Source organism: Morone saxatilis, unplaced genomic scaffold (assembly GCF_004916995.1).
Source record: "Morone saxatilis isolate NCDOM2014 unplaced genomic scaffold, NCSU_SB_2.0 Contig14, whole genome shotgun sequence".
Taxonomy (NCBI): Eukaryota; Metazoa; Chordata; class Actinopteri; family Moronidae; genus Morone; species Morone saxatilis.
Genome location: NW_023339696.1, coordinates 5,148,246 through 5,169,826, shown reverse-complemented (window position 1 = coordinate 5,169,826; position 21,581 = coordinate 5,148,246). Strand labels below are relative to the sequence as shown.

General features: G+C 39.2%; 3 protein-coding genes across 3 annotated transcripts in view; 1 reads left to right on the top strand and 2 right to left on the bottom strand.

Moving 5' to 3' along the window:
• The first annotated feature begins 1,628 nt into the window (after window positions 1–1,628).
• eps8l1a (eps8 like 1a) lies at window positions 1,629–9,854 on the top strand. Its single transcript, XM_035654983.1, has 14 exons — window positions 1,629–1,683; window positions 2,528–2,642; window positions 2,762–2,820; window positions 4,074–4,206; window positions 5,441–5,529; window positions 5,633–5,707; window positions 5,802–5,950; window positions 6,063–6,269; window positions 6,411–6,519; window positions 6,618–6,758; window positions 6,855–6,999; window positions 7,886–8,048; window positions 8,708–8,840; window positions 9,346–9,854. The coding sequence occupies exons 2-14, from the start codon at window positions 2,528–2,530 to the stop codon at window positions 9,430–9,432; spliced, it is 1,605 nt and encodes a 534-aa protein (XP_035510876.1). The 5' UTR covers window positions 1,629–1,683; the 3' UTR covers window positions 9,433–9,854.
• Window positions 9,855–10,025: 171 nt separating this feature from the next.
• Window positions 10,026–13,364, bottom strand: nme4 (NME/NM23 nucleoside diphosphate kinase 4). The gene is made up of 5 exons (XM_035654984.1): window positions 13,165–13,364; window positions 12,283–12,413; window positions 12,095–12,196; window positions 11,764–11,876; window positions 10,026–11,637 (listed from the first exon to the last, which is right to left on the bottom strand). Exons 1-5 carry the CDS (start codon window positions 13,304–13,306, stop codon window positions 11,517–11,519), a joined length of 609 nt encoding a protein of 202 aa, XP_035510877.1. The 5' UTR covers window positions 13,307–13,364; the 3' UTR covers window positions 10,026–11,516.
• A 1,308-nt stretch (window positions 13,365–14,672) lies between these two features.
• xpo6 (exportin 6) overlaps window positions 14,673–21,581 on the bottom strand; it is a 14,467-nt gene continuing 7,558 nt past the window's right edge. Inside the window, exons 12-24 of the mRNA XM_035654982.1 lie at window positions 20,843–20,912; window positions 20,594–20,753; window positions 20,283–20,375; window positions 19,707–19,851; window positions 19,004–19,153; window positions 18,631–18,820; window positions 18,357–18,512; window positions 17,757–17,871; window positions 17,473–17,644; window positions 17,007–17,168; window positions 16,796–16,894; window positions 16,322–16,552; window positions 14,673–15,309 (exon numbers count right to left, since the gene is read on the bottom strand). Of these exons, the coding sequence (XP_035510875.1) occupies window positions 15,208–15,309; window positions 16,322–16,552; window positions 16,796–16,894; window positions 17,007–17,168; window positions 17,473–17,644; window positions 17,757–17,871; window positions 18,357–18,512; window positions 18,631–18,820; window positions 19,004–19,153; window positions 19,707–19,851; window positions 20,283–20,375; window positions 20,594–20,753; window positions 20,843–20,912 (1,845 nt within the window). The 3' untranslated portion in view covers window positions 14,673–15,207. The remainder of the gene's footprint in view (window positions 15,310–16,321; window positions 16,553–16,795; window positions 16,895–17,006; window positions 17,169–17,472; window positions 17,645–17,756; window positions 17,872–18,356; window positions 18,513–18,630; window positions 18,821–19,003; window positions 19,154–19,706; window positions 19,852–20,282; window positions 20,376–20,593; window positions 20,754–20,842; window positions 20,913–21,581) is intronic.

Here is a 21,581-nt window from a genome sequence, read left to right as displayed (position 1 = left end):
CCTGCTGGAGTTGTCTGGCTTTGATTCAGTCTAGATAGGCAGCAGAGATAATTGTCTGTTCATATTATATACAGTCAACACTGGATCCTCCAAGCAGTGGAGCAGCTGGCCTACAAATGAAGACAACTGAACCATAACAGGAAGAGGCTATACAAACACACCCAAACCCCACCAGTTTGTTATTTATGCTGTCCAAAATGTCACAAAGTCAAGACAAGATCGAGGCCTTTGTCTCTGATATTGTCCTGTTATTATAAAACAGTATAGAAATTAATAGATTTGATACTAACTGCTGATAGTGCAGTGTTAACAGTGGTATGGTCTTCATAGTTTAAGTATGCCAAAACAAGAGGCTTTTTGGAACAACCTACTGAAATCATGACACACACCATCAACTCTTTGATTTTCAGTTTGAACGCCTGTTTACAGTTTCCAGTCAAACAGGAGGAGAGCTTCAGGCACGGGTTGAGACCGACCTGTCACAACCACATGGTGTCACTGTTCACCAACAGCTCAGTTTTCTCCAGCGCTTGTCCCTATGCCTGCTTTAAATGCTTGTATCCAAGAGTATTTTACCTACAGTATTAATGATAAAGACGCCATCCTAACTTAAATGTGTTCTCAATGCCTCTTTGTTTGTCCTCTGTCTGATGATTTATTCAACATCTGTCAAACTGCTGAAGATTACTGAAGCCAGCTGCTCTTTATCAGAAACCAGATATTCAATGTTTTATCTTTTCCCACACATTCTCACCTATCATTTCATTTTTGTTATATTTATCTTGTATTATAAATTGACTTCCTGTTGTTGTAAACATACTTATTGTTCACAGTCAATATTTGGATATTCTTGAAGAGCCTAAACAGATTTGTTCCCTGTTATTTTCTGAAATAATTGTATCTTTACTTTCTACCAATAATTTTTTTTTATTTCCAACATTTCATTCACAGATTTTAAGTAGATTAAATGTTTAAAGGTTACACAGTCTCCTTTGATTTCCCTTAGACTCTCTTTAAAGGAGAGGCCAGTACAGTACAAAACAAAATGGCTAATTTATTATGAAATAATAGGCAGGTTGTTTTATAGCCATAAAGGGACGTCCTCATAGGAAGGAATGTTAAAATCAAATGAGTTAAGACAAATTAACTTATACATTTTCTCCTTTGAGGAAAAATCCAATCCAATTCAATTTCATTTAAAACATTAATTTATTTTTATTCATATTTCTGAATTTGAACTTTTCATGAACTTTATTCACCTCTGAGCCTTATCTTGGCTTTGGCTTCAATGTTATAATTTTAAACGAAACTTGGTGTCTTAATTTATGGAGGAGGGGTGTTTGAGGAAGACTGCATTACATTTCTCGAATGGCATGTGCTTCAGATCACATTAGCACCTTGGCACAAGCCATAGGCAATTGTTGATGGAAGTGTCTGTCACAAGGAAGGAGAGGCTACACAAAGATTTAGAATGGGAGGGAGGGAGCGTGTGTGCGTGTGTATCAGAGTCAGAGGAGAGTGAAAGCAGCACAGATTAACTGTAAAAGAAAGCCAGACTAGTTTTTCTCGTTTCTGCATATCTCAAGAAGGTAGGACGTCCTCATGTAAACAGCTAAGCTCAGTGCACGTACAGCTCAGCATGAGGATTGGTGTCTGTGCTACGGATTCAAACACGCACTAAAGGTACAGTGATGTTTAAAGATTTTAAGTGTTAACTTTGTGCAAACAGTGTGTGTGTGTGTGTGTGTTTGACAGAGGGTTAAAGAAGGGCAGCTGCTTTTTCATATTATGTCAGTAATGTGTTGCTCAGAGGGGAATTTTGAAGCAGCTTCCCTTTAACCACAGATTAGAATATTTTACAGTTTGTAAATGCATGACAAGCTTTGTTTGTGCATAAACTGTTAAAGCTTTAAATATTTAATTCACCGATTCACCAATATGTTGGAAGAGGACGGATGACACAGGAAAGGCAGGAAGCAGAGGAAAAGAGATGAAGTAAAAAGCTATACTGTGTTTACATTGCACAGACTTGTGATGAACTGATCTTCATATTCAGTTGGCGCAGTTTCTTTATCCAGTTTTGGTAGTTGTGTCACCTGCATACCGTACTGGTATCTGGTGACAGTGGTTTTTCCTGTCGTGTGTATTCGTCACACAGTGTGCACACTGAATACTCAGCATTCTTACAACCATTTTGGGGAATGTGACAATATCGAGCTCTCATTCATAATTTTTTAGGATATTCACACGAAGCTAAGATAAGCTTGTTTTGATCGGTTGGGTTAAGTTGATAAAAATCTTGAACATGATCTTCACTGTGCAGCTAGGAAATTTAAAATCAAGCAACATGAGATAAAGTATAGAGGGCTAATACAACATTGTCCAAGGAAAAGGAAATGAGGAGTTACAAACATCACACAAAAGGTGATCAACCAGTAAACATTTAGAAAGAAAAATGTTTATTATACTTCTACTATCCCCTACTGTATGGATATGTTTGATTTTACTTTGCATCCACACACAACAGATGTCTTCCCCACCTCCGGTGGTCCCTAGGAGGTATTCAGGTGTCCGAGTCATGATAACTCCAGGAGAGCAGCCTCCTCCTGGTGGGCTGCCCATCTACTCACATTCTAGCAAAGGTATATTGACCTAATGTGTATTTATATGTGTGAGAATGTGTTGCACATGTTATCCTGCTGCTTGCAACTGACCTGTTTTTGTGTGTCTGCTTTAATGGCTTTGTTCTTCCTCTGCTCAGAGAATGGTGTCAGCGAGGTGTCAAATCATACATCTCTACTGAATGCAGAGAAAGAAGTGGTATGTGCTCGCACAAATAATTTAGATATTCTATATTCTATTCTATATTGTATACGTGCATATATCTGGTTCAATGGGTTGATGAATAAAGCTTACAAATAATCAATAAGATCTTAAAGCCAAAGGAGATGGCAACCTGAACATTAGTATGTGGTCCCATCAAGTCGAGTCAGTAAGCCACATTCTCTAAATTACACATGAGAGAAGTCATAACAGCTGTGATGGTGAGGTGAATACTATATAGTATATATATAGTATTTTAATTTTAATTAATTAATTTTTTTAATAAATAGAAGACATTAATATATGTTAATGTGAAATCTTCCATGCATATTTTGCTCAGAATATAAAAATAAATAAATAAATGTACAGGATGTTAATTTATACAAAATTAACACATTATTTAAGGTGGGGCCTGGCTCACGTCATGTGAGCTGAGTCCTTACCACAGCGGTCTGGGTTGGTTTCCAACCTGTGGCCCTTTGCTGCATGATGTCCCTCCTTCTTCCCTCTCCACCATTTCAAAGAATCATGGAAATGTATTAATCATTAAACAACACAAGGCTGTATGACAAAATGGAAGTTTGTAGTTCCTTTATGCTACACAAATAGAAAAAGATGCTCAAAGTCATAGAATAACATAAAAGATAAAAAAAGAAAAAGAAAAAAAATCATTCTTTCACTTATTTTAGACTTTTAGTTTACTTGTGTTTACTGATATTACAATTAACCACCAACTACTAGTGTCCCTACATGGCCACGTTAAAACAAGAGTCAGTATGACTATAGAGAGAGGTAGTGAGGAGGATTTGACTTTTTAAACTCTAACAAGAGCCTTTTACATACTCTGAAGGAGTATACAAAGAGGCTAGTTTTTTGAAGTTTGAGTTGACTTCACCTATGTGACCAATAGTTACAATCTGCAGCCCTGCAGTAATTTCTATCCAGTGATGGTTATAATGTTCAGGATTTGTTTATTGTGACAGTTCCAGGTGTTACTTCAACTCCATTATAATCTTTAATACAGTCTCAAATATTAAACATCATAAGCATTATAAATAAATGTATTGCAGGGCTATTGCATTGGTAGCGTGTTAGAATACTGCATTTGGTTAGTTTCAACTCCTTATATGTTTTTTGACTCACTAATGACCCTAATGAATTAACAGTAATATAAACTGTTTAAATATCGAAACACTGACTGTAAGTTGCTCTGGTAAATGGCTGAAATATACAGTGCATGTCTTCATCAGGAGATTCTGAACCACTGCTTTGATGATGTGGAACGATTCATGGCACGCTTGCAGCAGACAGCTGAGGCCCAGAGTGTTCTTAACCAAAGGAGGAAGAAGAAAAGAAGTAAAAAGAAAAAGGAGAACCAAGATGGTAAGTTCTTCTTCCATCCAATATACTAATTGCTGCAGTCAAAGTTTAACTGGGATGATCAAGGTAAAAAACAGTTTGCATGTAAAAATACTAACCTGGCAGAGTCTTCTGAAACAGACCCAAATAACAATAAGCACTGTAGTCCGGTGTTATGTTTAAGGTGTGATTAAAGTATGAAGGACTGTCGATCAGCTGGTGGCAGAGGTCTGACAAGCTTGATGACTGCAGATGAGTCTTGGGAGTTTGGTGAATGCCTCTGTTAGGTTGCAGAAGAAGAGTAGAGGCAGGGAACTGGAGACAAAGGTTGAATACTGGCACACTGATTCACAAACTGGAAGCAGGTCAACTGGCTGGTTGCCAAAGAATCCTTTCAGGTAATTCTTAAAATTCTTGCCTCTAGTGAGCGACCAAGAAACATGACAAAGAAGCTACTGAAGCTCAGGTCAACTCAATCCAGGAAGATTAATGCACCAACAGTTCTGTTTGACAATGGACCTGGCATTAAGTGGCTATCCACTGGTACTGGCATGATATGAACATGATGAAAATATTATTAATGTCTGGTTTGCATCCTGTTTGAAGATCAATGAGATTTGATGTTAAGATCAGTAGAAGAAGCAGTAGGGAGGTTTTGTCCCCAACCTTGATCTTTTTGTTGTTACCTGCTGTTTCCTCGTGTTTGCACACTATAAATTGCCAGTAGGTGTGAACAGGAGTTTCAGTGTTTGTGTCTATCTGTCTTTGCCGTGGGTTGTCTTGGCAACATCACCAGGGTGTTGACCAGGTTTCTGGCCAGTGTGTGCTGGGATAGGTGTGACCCTAGATAAGACCCAAGGCAATGACTGTATGATTGTATTAATAATGAAACAGAAGACAGGATTAGATTAGTCACTACCACTGCAGTTGTTTTATAGGAGTTCTTGCTGGAACAAGCTAGAACAAGAACTCCACTCCTTTAGTTACAGATGTTGTTTTACCTTGATGTTTATAATTCTTGTATTTTCCCACAGATTGTGTTAGAAACATGCTATTTACATTGCAAATTGTTCTAGATAACTATAGCTTACTGACACAAATGTATATCAAGTTCAATCAGCCAATCAATCAATCAATCAATCAATCAAATCAATGCATATATAATAACAACAGTGATCATGGTGTGGTTGTGTGTGTGTGTTTCATATCATGTTACCTTGTTTTGGTTGTGGCTATCATTGTGCTTCTCCGTGTGCAGATGATTTGTTGACCATGAAAGCTTGCCCTCCATCAGAGGAAGAATTTGTGGACCTCTTTCAGAAAATCAAGTACTCCTTCAGTCTGCTGGTGAGATTACACTAGTCATAATTGAGCATTGAGTAACTCATAGTACATTTTGATAAAACTACTGTTAGTAAAAATGTGAATGACATTATGCTGGTTCATTTAGGACCGTCTCAAGTCATCCATCGCACAGCCTGACGCACCAGAGCTGCTGCATTCCATCTTTGTTCCTCTTAAACTGGTGGGTCTTTCTAATGTTTCATTTAGTAGTCTCTCTCTTTATCTCTCTCTCTCTCTCTGTGTGATACTGACTGTGGTGATTCTTACTTTCACAGTTGGTAAAAACCACCGGAGGGCCATTGTTGGGTGCGTCGGTGGTCAGTCCTGCTATGACCAGTGGTGCTGTTTCACTGCTGCACGAGCATCTGACTGAAGAGGAAAAGGAGTTGTGGACTTCATTAGGGCCCAACTGGATTTCACCCTGGTCTGTGTGTTTATGTTTATGTATGTGTGTGTGTGTGTGTGTGTGTGTGTGTGTAAATCTTGGTTTGAGAGTGTGTCATCTTGCTCTAACAAAATCCTGTCCTCTTTCCCAGTTCACAACTTAGTGTGTCTGTTCCTCCATACTCACCTGTCTTCCTGGATGGATGGCAGCTTCCGGCCTATGACTCAACTGGCCAGCCTTGGGAAGATCCCATCGAGTTGCAGCACAAACAAGACGTCAGGGAAAGAAGGGCAGCACAGACTCAACAGGACCATGCTCGACAGACAGGGCAGGGCCATGGTGAAGGCACAGCTGAAGCGTAAGCCAGCAGGAGTGACAATGCTAGCAACATTCCTAATAGTTGCAATTAGTGTAATGCCTTATAAAATCTGTCTGGAGGATCTCTAGATTACTGGTGTGTTACTCTGCTTTGTTATATTTGTTTTTAAATCTATTTCAGAAAAGAAAACTGGCTCCCACCAGAAGGTGAGAGACTTTACTGCTGCAGCTATGACTTTGTGGCTAGAAACAGCAGTGAACTCTCTGTGCTACAAGGAGAAACACTAGAGGTACACACCCATAATTAGACTTAGAGGTGGTGACCTACCTGTAGAAGAAGACATATTCTAGGGATATGTTGCAAAACTTATTTGTCATCTTTTTCCAGGTAATTGAGTCATCAAAGCGATGGTGGAAGTGTCGGAATCGGTTTGACCAGATAGGATTTGTTCCCTTTAATATCCTGGAGCCTCTGTCTGCTCTTAATAACACTGGGAGAGACAGCCCAGTGGTACGCAGAGAGTCAAAGGTACAGTACAGACACAATGTTGTTGTTTGTGTCAGTGCTCCAAACATTTTAATGCCGTCTTGCAGTTTTTAATTCATTTCTGCTTTTCCACAACAGAAGACAGCCCTTTTCCCTCGGACAAAGTACTTCTCATATGCTCCACCAAGTCCAGATGCAACCAGTTCCACACATACAAGACCATTGCGACCACAGAGCATGGTTTTACCATCTACAGTAATGCAGGGAGATGACAGTGACCGAGGTAACGTACCTATTATCTTATTATTATCAGCGATGGTAAATCACAAAGGGGGCCTGTTAGAATATCTAGTGATTTCACAAACATATTGGATCCCAGGAGCTTGTTGTGTTCATCTTCTTAACCTGCAACCCATCAACACAACCAGAGACACGGCAACTTAGTAAAAGCTGAGCAAATAAACAAATAAATAAATGAAGACCATAAAATTGTTGAGTCAACACATACATATTTGGTAAAGTCATTCTTTTCGTACCAACACACTACAGTGCTTTGGTGTATGTATATTGTGTAATATTTCAGTATACAGGCCTATCTGCAGTATCAGTTTCTCATTGGTCACATACATGCGATTAAAGTCCTGTCTCCAATAGACAGACAGCTATTTTTAAGATGCCCCACCTGCCTTTTGTGCATCAGCTTCTAAGAGAAAGAAGCTGAGTCCCATGCTTCCACTGCCTGGCTCCTTAGATCCTGTGTAGCTCCATTGTACACCATGCAACATGGACATGTATTTGATGAAATAGTCTTTTTGTTAAAATGATCCAGTAATTTAGCTCTTTTGTTATTAGTGTACAAAGGTCTGAATCATCAAATGTACTGACCATTCATATCATATCACCGAGAAATACAGGAAAACCAGTAGTAGGTTTTCCTGTATTTCGCTGTATACCCTTGTATAAATGGTCTGGAGCTATGGTAATGTACTCTATAATATACTATACGTATTCTATACTGAATTCTATGAAACTAAAAACAAATAGAGCAGAAATATCAGTCTGTAGACATTTTGTTGACATCTTCCATGAACATTTATGTACATGTAAATGCAAAACAACCTTGAAGGTTGAGCACACTTTGACCACTTGGTTTTGTGTGTATTGTGTAGTCATGATAATGAATGATGAGCTTCTTCAGCGGCTGGCTGGGAAAAGAGGCTCAATCCATCCGCTGGTGGTCCCCCGTTCAGCTGACACTTCTGCCCCCCTGAACTACCACTCACCGGCTGCCGAGGTGGAGGCCTGGCTCACCACCAAGGGCTTCAGTCAGCAGTGAGTGTGCACTGATGGAGGAAACACCAGCTCACACTGTTTTCAAAGAGCTGATTGAGAATAAGGGTTAGGGTTTGCAGAGCCTCAAGATCCACTAACAATATCAAATTTAACTCATGTCTAACATGTCAAACACTGGTTGTGTGCCTAAACAAATCCCTCTATGGTTTTAATTTGATGAAGGGCTTTAATATTATACTAAATGAAAAAGATTCAGGAGCATTATTGACTCTACAATATTTAAAGTGAGTCAGTGAGTTGTATGTGGGTGCTTATTGGACAGTTGGGTGTTAATTAAATTAATTGCATTATACATGCAGCATATGCAGTTTTCAAAGGTACAGTCTTAGATATTGTTAATTGCACAACAGCGCCCTCAAATGTCAAAATGTCCTCCCTGCCAATGTTTGTGTATTGCAACATAAACTAAACTGAGTGGAGTTGGATTTTAACTAACAAAGAGAGCTAGGAGGACATTTAGGGACACCATGAAGTCTAACAAGAAAATGAAGAAGTGAATCTTGTGAGAAGAGAAGCTTAACTTTGCATTAGATTATTCAGAGATACTTCTGTTGGTTATAAGTGAACTTCTCACAATAAAAGCTCTCTGAAGGTGAACAGACACTGACACTAATTTTGTTGCTTTCTTCTTCTGTCAGGACAGTTCAGAGTCTGGGCATTTTAAGTGGAGCCCAGCTTTTTTCCCTGAATAAGGACGAGTTCCGCACTGTGTCACCAGAGGAAGGTGCAAGAGTTTACAGCCAAATTATGGTGCAGAAGTCCCTTCTCGAGGTTTGTCCAGTGTCTGTTTTTTTCTGGATGTAATGTGTGTTTGTGTTTGTGTGATTGTGTTTGGGTCCATGTGTCCTGAGCTTGTTGTTTGCTCAACCTTGGCTTTTGCACAGACCTACGTCATTTTACCACATTGTCATTGACCTACATTGACTAAAAATCATTTATCTTTCAATTTACAAAACTCAAAATGCATATTAGCTCTTTCAGACCTCATAGGTTAATAGCTGCAGTGAATAGATTTTAGAGTTACTAGAGAGCCTTCTTGTTCTCAGTCTGGTATTAAAGGAATTTCATAATGGGTGTCTTTTTGGGGTTGGGTTGTGTTTTAATTTAACCTCCACAACACAGACACTGGTTTAAAATGGGACCAGACAGAACTCAAATTTAGGTGCATATATCATGGACTAAAAACTCTGGGAAGCTTTTTTTCAAGTCTGCCAAAAAACAATGTTTGGTTGATATTTCTCTGTTAAAATACACTTCTGCCTTCTGTCCTCTACAGGACGTGCACAAAGCCACAGAACTGGAGACGGTGATGGAGAAGCAAAAGCTGAAGATCAACCTGACATCAGAGGGTGCCATAGTGTGATGGAGCATTTAAACATCCACTAATACAGATGTGGCATCGAGGATCAATGGAGATAACTGTAGTATACACAGCTGGACGCACAGAGTCATCATACATGTGGTTATATCTCTTATGTGCTACAGATTTATCAACAAAGGCAAGCTGTGTTTAAGGTAAAGCTCACTCACCAGTACTTACTGACATTGAGACTATTACATGTTTTTAAGACAGAGGGGCTTTAAAATTCAAATTCTCACCAGAGTTTACTAAAGTTATTCTTACCATGTGGTGTTCTAAATATCTCTATTATTATATTATTTTTTTGTTTAGTCAATATCATGACAATAAGCAAACACGCAGTACAATAAACAAAATCAAATACTGTTTATTAGTTCGATGTATTACCAACAATGGACTGAATCTACTTTTTAGAGCTATAAAAAAGTGCATTCTGTTAAAAATGTTTATGACTCTACAGAACAGTCACATGTTTGATCGATTCAGAGTTTTTATTGCCTGCACATCAACCTGTATTAAGACATGTCGCATGTTGCAGCCAGATCGGGTTTTAGACCAAATACACATTAAACTGATATATATATACAATTTCAGTCACAACTCCTTCTATGCTGTTCTGTGGAGACTAAAATGTTTTCTGATTCTGTGTTTTTCATTGTAAATCTTGTGATATCATGACATAATGTACAATACAGATACATAAGGGATACATTGCTGTCACTGTACTGGCTTGAATAAAACAGTATGTGTATTTTTGTATCATAGCTATGAGTTCACTGCAACCCTTCTTTACATCTTCTGACATAGACAAAGTTATATAATTAAGACAAACAATTTCAAGAATGAATTGAAGAATTCTTAATAAGTAGTTTTATAATTGATACTGAGTGCACAAGTCAGACTCATCTCATTTTTACAGCTGTAAGAAGAATTGAAAAAGCAAGTGCCAATGAAGACAAACTGAATCTGAATCATTCCAGAGTTCAATACCAGGTAAATTATCATTGTACGGAGCTGAGCAGCACACGGCACGTAGCTTCAGTAGATTTTCACACTGACAGCACCAGCACATTTTATAAATAACATTCACCAGAGGTCAGATGTTCTGAAGAGTGATTATTTGATTCAGGCTCAACTATGCAAAACTATTCCCATTACAGACAGTTCCTAACAAGGTTTTGAACTTGCCTTGAAACTGTTCACCCTCGTATTTAATTTCTTCTGCCTCACAGTGGTTTCAAAAAGAGGTAAGAGAATTGCTCAATGATTTAAGTAAACACATTTACTCGATTAGTCAAGTAGAATAATTACATAAATTATTTGAGGACATACAGAGTATTTTATTGTTCCTTCTCAGCAAGGCTTTGTAGAAATATGTTTTTTTGTTATGTTGCCAAAAAAAAGATTTCAATCTTTTGAAAACATTTCAGATTTTTTTTTCTCTCTTTGATGAAAAACTTGAGCTTGAGATTCACTTGAGCTATGCAGTATCATCACACAGCAGAGCAGCTGCTGGGGGTGAAAGTCAGTTCTTACATTGTTACAGCATGTTCAGATTAGTGTTCATTATGATTTTGATGAAAGCGACAATGTTTCAAATAAACAAGCACGTCAAATTTTACCTATTATTCAGAAGGACTTATTGGGTGATGTTATACCTACTTTATAAAAATAATATTTAATCTGAAAATCTGGTTCTGAGCCACTAACAATTTCTGCATGGGTCATTTGTGTTTAATAAAATACTGTATCTATCTGCTGAAAGGGCCAGAATGACAAATGATTACGACACACATCTCATCCTGAGACCTCAGGCAAACCTCTCCTATTATGGCTGTTCAATGAAAAGATGAGACAGCTATACATTTATATGTGTGTAGTTGCTAATGTAGCTTAGAGTATAAAAAAACACACAAAACTCTTTGTGGTTCTAAGAGCACTTACTGAGGTAAATTACTTGGTAAGAACACTGAATATGACTCATCTTTTTAAATCACTGCGGTCACACTGTCACAAGAGACAGACCTTTGAGCAGCAGGAGAAGAGGTAGTATTACTGATTCTCACTGCGTTCCACTCTCAGCATCTTCACACCTCACAGGTACTGGTCTGGTAACAGCAGTCCCAGTTCAGGAGCTCCTTTCCCTGAAACCACAGCTGGATCTCCCTCTGTGCCCCCTCTGGTGAATCACTGGCATGAACCACGTTCCTTTAAATGACCAAAATGCACCGTTAATTGACAATCAAATCAGAAATATCACACACCTGGATGGTGGCAGGCTCATAATGTTGTTTATTCCTGATACTCACTGTGCACATAATGACATCACATTACCTGCTGACATGAATGCTGAAATCTCCTCTGACTGTGCCTGCCTGGGCCTCAGCTGGGTTAGTATGTCCCACCATCATACGTGATGTTTCAACTACTTTGTAGCCCTCCCACACCTAAACAAAAACAAAATGACAAACATATACACACAAAAATACAATATATTCCAAACTTGTTGAGTTTAGTAGCAGGTTGGCACCTGAAATACTGTGTACATTAAGTACTAGGTACAGGCATTTTCTAAACCATACCTTTCATGTCTGTCAACCTTATGCAAAGGTTGAAATAATAAATAAAAAAAAAGATACAGGAGTATCTTACAAGGAACCCTCACCATGACAACTACAGGCCCTGAGGTCATGTAATGCACCAGCGTGGGATAGAAGGGCTTAGTCCTCAATTGACAGTAGTGCTGAGACAGGAGATCCTCGGACACCTTCACAACAGAGTCATGCTAGGGTAAAATAAATTATACAGAGAACTTGCACATAAAACAAACACATTTATTTCAGACTTCTATACCTGCAGCATTTTGAGGCCCACCAACTTAAAGCCCCGCTGCTCAAACCGCTGAATGATCTGCCCAACAAGACGACGTTGAACTCCATCTGGCTTTACAGCTACAAGAGTCTGCTCCCTTACATCTGGAAGACCTGCTGGGACACAGAGAACAGGACTTCTACCAACTTCTATACTCTGACCCAAAGTCACTCACAGAGGTTTGAATGTGAACTGCCCTCTGTGAGCAGAATGAAATGGGCACATCAGATTTTATGCGTGTTCAGATGGTTAGTTGTAGTTGCGCACAGAATACCAACTGCAACACCACTTAGGAGCTAATGAATGACTGCATGCGATCAATTACATACACACGTGACCCACCACGAGAGGAACTCAACTCAGCGACTCGGTAACTTGCTGGATAGAAGTTTCTCTCTGGGAAAATGGTTAGGGTGTCATACATGGTACACACACATTACGCACAGGTTTTGGCCCGATTACGCAAAACCGCAGGTCACTGTGTTGGTCACCCACACCATCAACACTATCGTCTGTACCTCTAACCTAGTTCCAGTTCATGACCCCAGGAGTTTGGCAAGCGAATTTGTTTTCGCAAATGGAGAAAAAGTTTGGAACAAATGAACAAATACAGGTGGCGCATCAGAGGTGAGCGCTCTTAAACTCGATGCCAATAATGTTAATCAGTCGTTTATTATCTAAATCTCAAGAAATTGAGTTATGTCAGCATCACATATTCAAACAAAGATTTATTAAATTAATCGGTCGATTTCTAAGCCAACATTGAGTCCTGATGTTGCGCCAGATAGTCCGATCACTTAATAGCGTTCCTCAGAGAAAAGGCAAAATCCGTACCGATCAGTTAATATAAATTCAGTCACTTACTTGAAATGTTCCTGCAGACAGCAGGTCTGTGTCCCTGAAGCAGCGCGGTGGGGAACCCAGACAGCAGACTTTTAGTGCTTGCTTGATTCCCTGAATAAAACTGCTGAATTCTCTTAAAAAGGCACCGCTGCAACATGACCATGTTTTGACTTGTATTCTGTCAGCCTCTACAGCGAGAAGTCAACCCTCTTCAATCAAAACTCACGAGTCATCCCCCTGTCTGTCTGCCCCCGGCTGTCACTCAAACTGAAGCACATTTAACTCCAGTGATGCCAGAAGTGTCTGCTGTTGCCAGAATAAAGTTTAATCCAGCACTGACCGAGAACTCAGAAAGGTTTCATGAGTAGTGCGTCTGGTTCCGTAATTTGATTTAACAATAAACTCTAAGTAACTAAGTTCTGTGCGTAAATCACTATCTATTCCATGGAGCCACCTGAATGTAACAATGTACGTGTGGCGGTGAGTTTAAGAGCCAGACACTCATCCTGCACTTCCGTTTCTACAACTAGAGCTTTGAATGATGCTCGAAGTTTTACAGAATATCCAAACCTTAAACTGAATGTTAAATACACACCATAACCATGGGACTAGATAACAAAGGGGCCCTCCAGCTCCAGAATAAAACATTTTCGTAACGTTGGTGGTCCAAAACCGCTGGATGCTACACTTCCCAGAATGCAACAATTGTTTTTAGACTCAAAAGTACTCCCCAATAATAAGTACATAATTTTGAGATGTAAAATTGGTGGAAATTACTTTAAATACAAACACATACATATGACAATCTTAAGTGATTATAAGACATTTTAGGCTCAATTTCAATGCACTTCTGTAAATAGAAGCCTAACATCTCAAATGGAATCTACATTTTTACACTGAAGACATAACTAGTATATATTTGGCAGCAAGGTATAATCAAATTAAAGGAGTTGACCGATCAAATCCATTAGTTGCATTAGTTACTCCTTGTAGCCATTAAAATTAAATTACAGATTTACAGCAACAGATACTATCGAAGCTGCAGTTCTCACTGCGAGTTCAACCTACAGAAAAGATGATGCAACATATTGTGTCGAGTTGTGAAGTTGTTTAATTATTCTTCCTGTGGTGATGCTTCCTATCTTGCGCATGCTGCGTCCTTACACACACACACACACCCTATTCGTCAGGTGATGTGTCACATGCCACACATTAAACCTGACTCTTGATGCTTCTGTTAAAGGTTTTAGCAATTCTCAAAATGTAAATCTGCTGTGCTTTATCCATTAGCTCTGTCAAGACCCAGAACAACTATTTGATTATTTGTGCGTGCGTTCTAAAAATATGCATGGCTGAAAAACAATATTCAGCAGGTGAAATTGATGAATTTAAGTTAAAAGCAAAACAGTGTAAACAACATACAGAAAAGTCTTGAATCTCTTAGTTTAACCATTATTATCACAAACAATACTAAACAACATTACAAGAGCACATAGACCAATAAAATCATGAAATCACAAATACCTGAGTTTTACTAAAAAAGCACTTTATTAATCAAGCAGGTTCTCTTTTTCAGAATGGAATGATATGAAAGATCTTAAGTTGAGAGTCTGTCTCCTTTGGAGATGAAAAAAAAAATGAAGGCAAAATGAATAAAAGCAGACATTTTAAAAACTCAAAATGAGTTGAAAGTGCTCAGTCCCGGCCCAGCTTAACTGCGGAGGCGTGGGAAAGAAGGCCTGGCTCAGACTGCTCCCGGTCTGGGCAAAAGCCAACTGCAGACCAGGTTTACATTTCTTGCCAAATTATCATTGGCAACACGTAAGGAGGGCGCTGCTTTTTAAAAAATAATTATGCGCCAACCTTCTACAGTAGAAATCAAAGAGAAAAATCAGCAGCATCCTCAACCTCCAATTACTCAACCAAACAATGCATGTTGTTCCTTCCTATTACTTCAAATAGGTGGACCAAAGCTGAATTGGAGAAGGAGTGTTGGGCAAAGTGGTCAGCACAGGCAGTCCTTGATCATAGTTGATGTGTGGAGTGGTTCAAGCAGTCGTTGTGCTATAGCTTGATGGTGCCAGTGGGCAGACTACTATTACACAGTCTGTAGTAGCGAAGGTCATTCACCAGCCGCTGCACGCTTTGAGTGAATGAAGGCAAGTCCTTGACAAAGAAAAGAAAAGTTGAACAGTAATATTAATTCTCCAGAAGAGACAGGAGTTGACAGAGGTTCAATTGCAGGGGAAAAAAAACAACACTCAAAATAACAGGCAAATACAAACATACTGGTGTTAGGGGGCAATACGGAAAGTGTAATATCTACAGAACACTCACTGAACAGTTTAATAGTCCCAAATAAAATCTTCACAGTGTGTTCTGTGGATTACTGACAACACACTGGACAACTAATAATTACATATTTTAAAATGTTATTGGGAGTGGAAATCTAACGCACGGGACACACTACCTCGCCGAACTGTTGCGGCTCGTAAGCCTGTGGTGTGCTGCTTAGCTCTGTTTCTACATTCTACTACCTTTAATAAATACCATACAATAAAAGCCTTGTTATCAAACGAATGAGTTCTGTCCACAGAAAAGCTAGACAGAGGTGTTAAAAAAGATATTTATATAGTTTTCATGTCTGTGACAGCTACAGATATAGAAATTGAAAGTGTAGTTAACAGTCTATATGTTGCTGGTATGATGTTTATATAACTATGAACAGATGTCTATTTTAGCTGAGAACCGCACGTCTCATGGGAAAAAATAGGTGAGACCTCTACTCTATAGTGAAGCCATGCTTCTCACGTGGGCTGTTAACATGGGCGGCGCAATGAAAGAAAGAGTTTCTGCAAAGCACACACACTGCTCACACATGCAATGTGTCTGGGATGCAATGTATCAAAGCTCGGAGAAATAATACTAAACTATCTGCATGGCTGAGGTTGAGTGAGAAATCTTTTTCAGATTATTGTCATATTTGGCAGCTGTTGTAGAGAAAGCAGCTGTCTTGCTACATCATATACGTGACAGTTGGTTTACTCTGTTCTGGTCTAATGCAAAGTACTATATGAGCCAACAGCCTGCGAAATGCATTACCATGGTTACCCATAAGGTAGAGAATAGCTCACAAGGAGGGAGGAGAAGCAATGTCAATGAAAAATTTAAATCTTACCCGCTCAAGCTTGAAGTTGCGTGCGAGAACAGCTCGTTGGCTGGTGTCCACACCCTGGCAGCCATTGAGGAACTCCGGCATGAAGGCCGAGTAGAAGGCATCGAAGTCGACAGAGGCCATGTTATAAATAGCAACAGTGATTTCCTCCTGCAGAAGGTCGTGACTTTTGTGGAGAAGGACCTGCAGCAGCACGTTGATGAAGTGGAGGAGCATCGAGGTCCGGAAAAGCTTCTAAAGCACAATAAAAACAAAATAAGGACAATGAGTCACTGCGGCTCTCAATCACAGTGGGTGAATGAGGGGACACGTCTTAAGAAAACATGTAATCCTTTTTTATCAAATATATTATAAAAGAGTTAAGTTTAATTCTGCCTGATATTTTGTGCAGGACAGACAAGGAGAATCAGTGAAACTCTGCTCCATGACAACCTTCATCTCTAAAAGCAAAAACACTGACACAAAAGCTCATCTTACTCTGTGATACAACTTGTGCTTGCTGTTGAGGGACTCCAAATAGGAGAGATTTTGCTTGAAGATGTGGATGTCAGGCTGCAGGAAAGACTGTCCGAAAGCCTGGAAAAGATATTTCAGCACGTCAGGAAAAGAAGTGGCGATACATTAAACAATAACTATCATCTACCAAAAAGGTATATAGTGACAACTTTAGCTACATGTTTACACACACCTGCATGGCAGCTGTGAACTGGGCCTCATTTTCCATGGTATCTTCAGCAGCTCCTCTCTGGACACTTGTTAAGACTGAAGTTTTAAAGAAGTATCTCCAGTTTTGGTGAAGTATTTGGTATAGCAACTCAAACATCTCTGCCTTGACGTCGGGGGAAGACCGCTATCAAAGAGAAGATATTTAATGATCATCTGTTATCCAGGAAATGTTATAAATGCCAAAGACAAAAAGACAGCATCCGAAATTATATCACTAATAATTCCAATTTGCCAACTATTAATTTGATTATTTTATGTAATACTGGCAGTATTAAATCATTCACATTTAAATATAGGTACATTTTATATGATTTCCAAAGGGAGAAGTGACACACTATGCTAACTTTAGATGCTAGCAGGCTAATCAATTCAAATGCAATAAAACCACACCCAGAATATTAACTGAAGACAGGTGAGAACCAACTGACCTCTGCCACAACTGGGTAAACCTGCTCCATGCACAGAGAGAGGATGCTGGGCAGGAAGGGTTTGAAAGCTTGACCAGGCTCTTGCACCACCACCTGCAAGATTTTCAGGAACTTCTGTACCACTCTGCACCCTGCACTGCCCTCTTGCAAAATACTGGCTGCCAGCTGTTCCCTGAAGCACATGAGTGACATTGCATTAATTTGTGATACCAACAGTGTTTTACCCCGTGCCACTTAGACCTTTATCCACATTCTGGTGATGTAAAGTGTGTTGTTTTTTTTACCTGGTGAACATGCTGAGGAAAGTGTGGATGATCTGCCCCGTGAAGGCAACACCCATCTGGACTCGCAACGCCTGAAACAGCGTCAAGAAGAAGGCCAACATCTCGTCCGTCACATCTGTGGAAGAAAAGTGACAATTAACAAAACTGGTCAGTCAGACGAACCTGTGTCAAACTTTGTTTTCAAGTCTTCAGAATTTAATCTCTTATTTGTATTAATGAATATTAAATTGTATTTACTTAGAACAGTTATCAATTATTTCTTTGTTCAGAGAACAGAGAAAGAGAACAAAGTTAACACAAGATGTTTGCATACTATCAGATTCAGGTTGCTATAATTTAAACAAACTTCCCCACAAATTCCTACAGCAAACATAAACTAAATTATAACAAAAGTAAAGTGTTTAGATAATATAATGATGTTGATCTGGTCAGTAATGTTATTATCATGTATGCACTAGTAGGAGGCAGAGAAACATATTTCCCAGTACAGTGCATACTGGTCCCCTCTGACAGGGCAAGTAGGTGCAGAAACGTGAATGGATGGATCATCTTCATACTGTGATACATTTTTTAAACAAACTGTAAATAAGAAACACTGACCTGGCTGCTGAATAAACACTGGGAAAAGACTCAGGGACACTTGGACAGACTCTTGAAGACTCTGGTAACAGATCTGACGTGATTTTGTGGATTCCCCAGAGATGCTGTCCACTATGTCCCTGAGCACAGGCAGAGTCTGCTGTATCACTGCTTTCACTGCAGTAGAAAGAAAAATGGTCAGAAACACAATCAGAGTAAGACCAAGAAAACAGGGTGAGAAAAAAAGGTGTCTGTATAATAATTTAAAAACAAAAAGAAGGAAAGAAATACTGACTGTTATTCAGAACGGGTTGCCGTGGAGTAATGTTCACTGTCCCTCGTAAAATACGGTATTCTCGAGTGAGCGCTGCCAGTAGGCTGGCATGGTTGCTGGAGCGCGTTTGCCACTGCTGCTCATTCTCTGGTAAATTCGGCCATGGGAGCAACAGCATGTTGGACAAAGCCCTACACACCAACATGTGAGCCTGTAGAAACACACACGAACAAACAGAGGAATTACTGCATGTATAGCAGACATTTCAAGAACTTCAGACTTTTTAAACTGACAAATAAATCATCTTATAAACTATGAAGGTCATAAATCCACAATTCTGTTTTTATTAAATAATTGAGCAAATTAAAAGCATACAAAGCAAACAAACATTTACCTCTTGTGGAAGCCTGCGGGTCTGATTCTCTGTGGTAATGAGGTTGAAGATGTTCTGAACAGCTGGCAAAGTGACCAAGAACACAGGCCGCACTGTAGAGGTTATGGAAACCATCAGATGGCATGATGAAAGCAGCAACTTTTCAGGTACCTGGAGATAAAGACAGAATTTAGGTGTTGAAAGAAGAACCATTTAGTAACACTCTTACTTTACCATACGAATAGGGAATTACAGCTACACTCTTTTATCCATTATCCATTAACAAAGCAATGACATCTTTTCTAGTGTCCCACAATCTTCTGATGTAGCTTGCTGTGTATGTTACAGTGATTTAAATAAGGTCTGCTTTATGTCTCATCATGTGAAAGGAAATACTGTCAATAACGCAGAACTATCACAGATAATTAATCAGTTATGTACAAGATGTGAATGAATCAAACTTCATAATTTAATCATAACAACATTTGAGCAAACTTGAGCAAAACAAAAAGGACCAGATAAACAAAGTAGAACATAAACACAAAAAGAAGCTCCTGTGAACATGGGCTAACCATTTTAAGTGTTGGTTAATATTTTTCACGTCATACTTCCTCCTCACTTAACCACTGTTTCAACATTTTTTAGATCACGTATCCATGAACTGCACTCTTATAATTTTATTTTTTGAAAGAAGAAGAAAGAAACTAATAATGTATCAAGCTACCTTAGCTGTGATGAGTGGGCTACTGGCATCTATTGCAGATGTGATGAGGTTGATGAACTGGCTCTGGTTTTGACTGTGAACCTCACTGTAGAACTGTGCCAGCCAGTGAGAGTACGCTTGCAAAGCAGCAAGGGCCTGTGCATGTCTGTAACAAACAACACACACAGTTAAAACACTGAATAAAACAAAGCTTAATTTGTTCCACATTTGAATTTACAATGTCACTTGCGATGTGTTTAGTATATTTATGATAGTATTAATTTCAAAAAGTAAAATTATCCTGTAACTTCATTATGTAAAACTCTGTTAGCTCTGATAACTATGAACAGGAAGCAACTAGCTAGGGCTGCTGTTCAGCGGCTTTTGTAAAAACTGTGAAACACGGCTGTTAAGTGTCTAAATTCACACTCACTGTTCACACACTCAGTTCCCCTATTATTGTGTCAGTGATACTGCAAAGAGCTTTTGATAACGCAACAGTTTCGTCTTGTTATTTGTAACTTATAAAAATTTTTTCTCACAGTGACACAGATCACATGTTAGGGTTGAGTTTTGCTTTGAACATGTGATACTCACACATCAATGAGGTCTGGCTTGAGCACAGAAGGCACAGCGGTCTCCAGGTCGTAAAGGCTGGTCTGAGAGCCGTAGCAAGTCACTTCCACCAACCTTGAAAAAGAAACAGAAGGTTCATTATGATATTTTGCTCTTCAAATGGAAATACACACCACTTATTACAGTATGAAACAGTGAATACGTTTTAACACAAAACTATTTAAACAGAAACCAACCAACTTCAAAGGGACCCAGTTGAGATCCAGTAATATAGAGTATTAAATCAGTAATAAACAAGCATACGATCACTTTTTATGTTTTAGAGCACTGACCTCTCCACCACTGCCAGGGCGTCACTGAAACGTGCAGCAAAGATTTCTCCGATGAAATGCTCAGCCAAGCGTCCGACAGCTTGAAGTAGGGAGCTGAGGTCCCTGAGAGAACAGTGAAGTCGGCGGCAATCGTTCTCAGCAGAGATATTAAGCCTCCGACCTGAAAGAAGAATTTTAGGACAGGTCATCCTAACGTTTTACTATACTGAAAAAAGACACACCGTAAAGAAGAAAAGGAGAATCACTTACTGGTGCCAGATGTGACAATAAACTGCTGCAAACCCATGTATACATCCAAGTTTTCTTGGAGGACTGGAAACTTGAGAGAGAAAAGAGGAATAAGAAGCAGGTTCCACTGACTGAAATATCATCATACATTTCTTAACAAATAAAGAGGTTTCAGATTCTTTTGAATACTCTTTTTTTTTTTTTTTGACTTTTTACCGTTTTTAGGTAGGTTCTTTTTTGTGTTGTATCCACGCTCACTTCTGTTGAGAATAAAGCAGATGGACATCAGCTAGAACATGTCGATCAATCACGTACACATCGCACATACACTCGACGATCTGCATAAGATTATCAACTCGAATCAAAAAGAGAAGTTGAACGTTTAGAATGGAACTAATACATGAAGACAGTCTAATCTGGAGAACCATGTACCGAGAGACATTTTGGTGACTCACTTTTCTCCTTCATCCTGAAGCTCTTTTGGCGTCAGTGTTAAGCCATTCACTGCATCCTACTCTTCTACAGGTTCCAGAACTCTAACCTTCTTCAGCCTTATTCACGGAACTGTACAGATACGAAATTGAAAGTTACGGGAGCTATGCTATCTATTTCAACTTTTTCCTGCCTCTGCCCAGCCTTCTTGATACCAGCAGATATCTACTGGACATTGGCTACAGTATTTCAATTCTCAATCTCCATCCTGCCAGCACTCTCCACTCAACCCGCTTCTCACCCTTCTGGCCTTTCTAGTGACTTTATT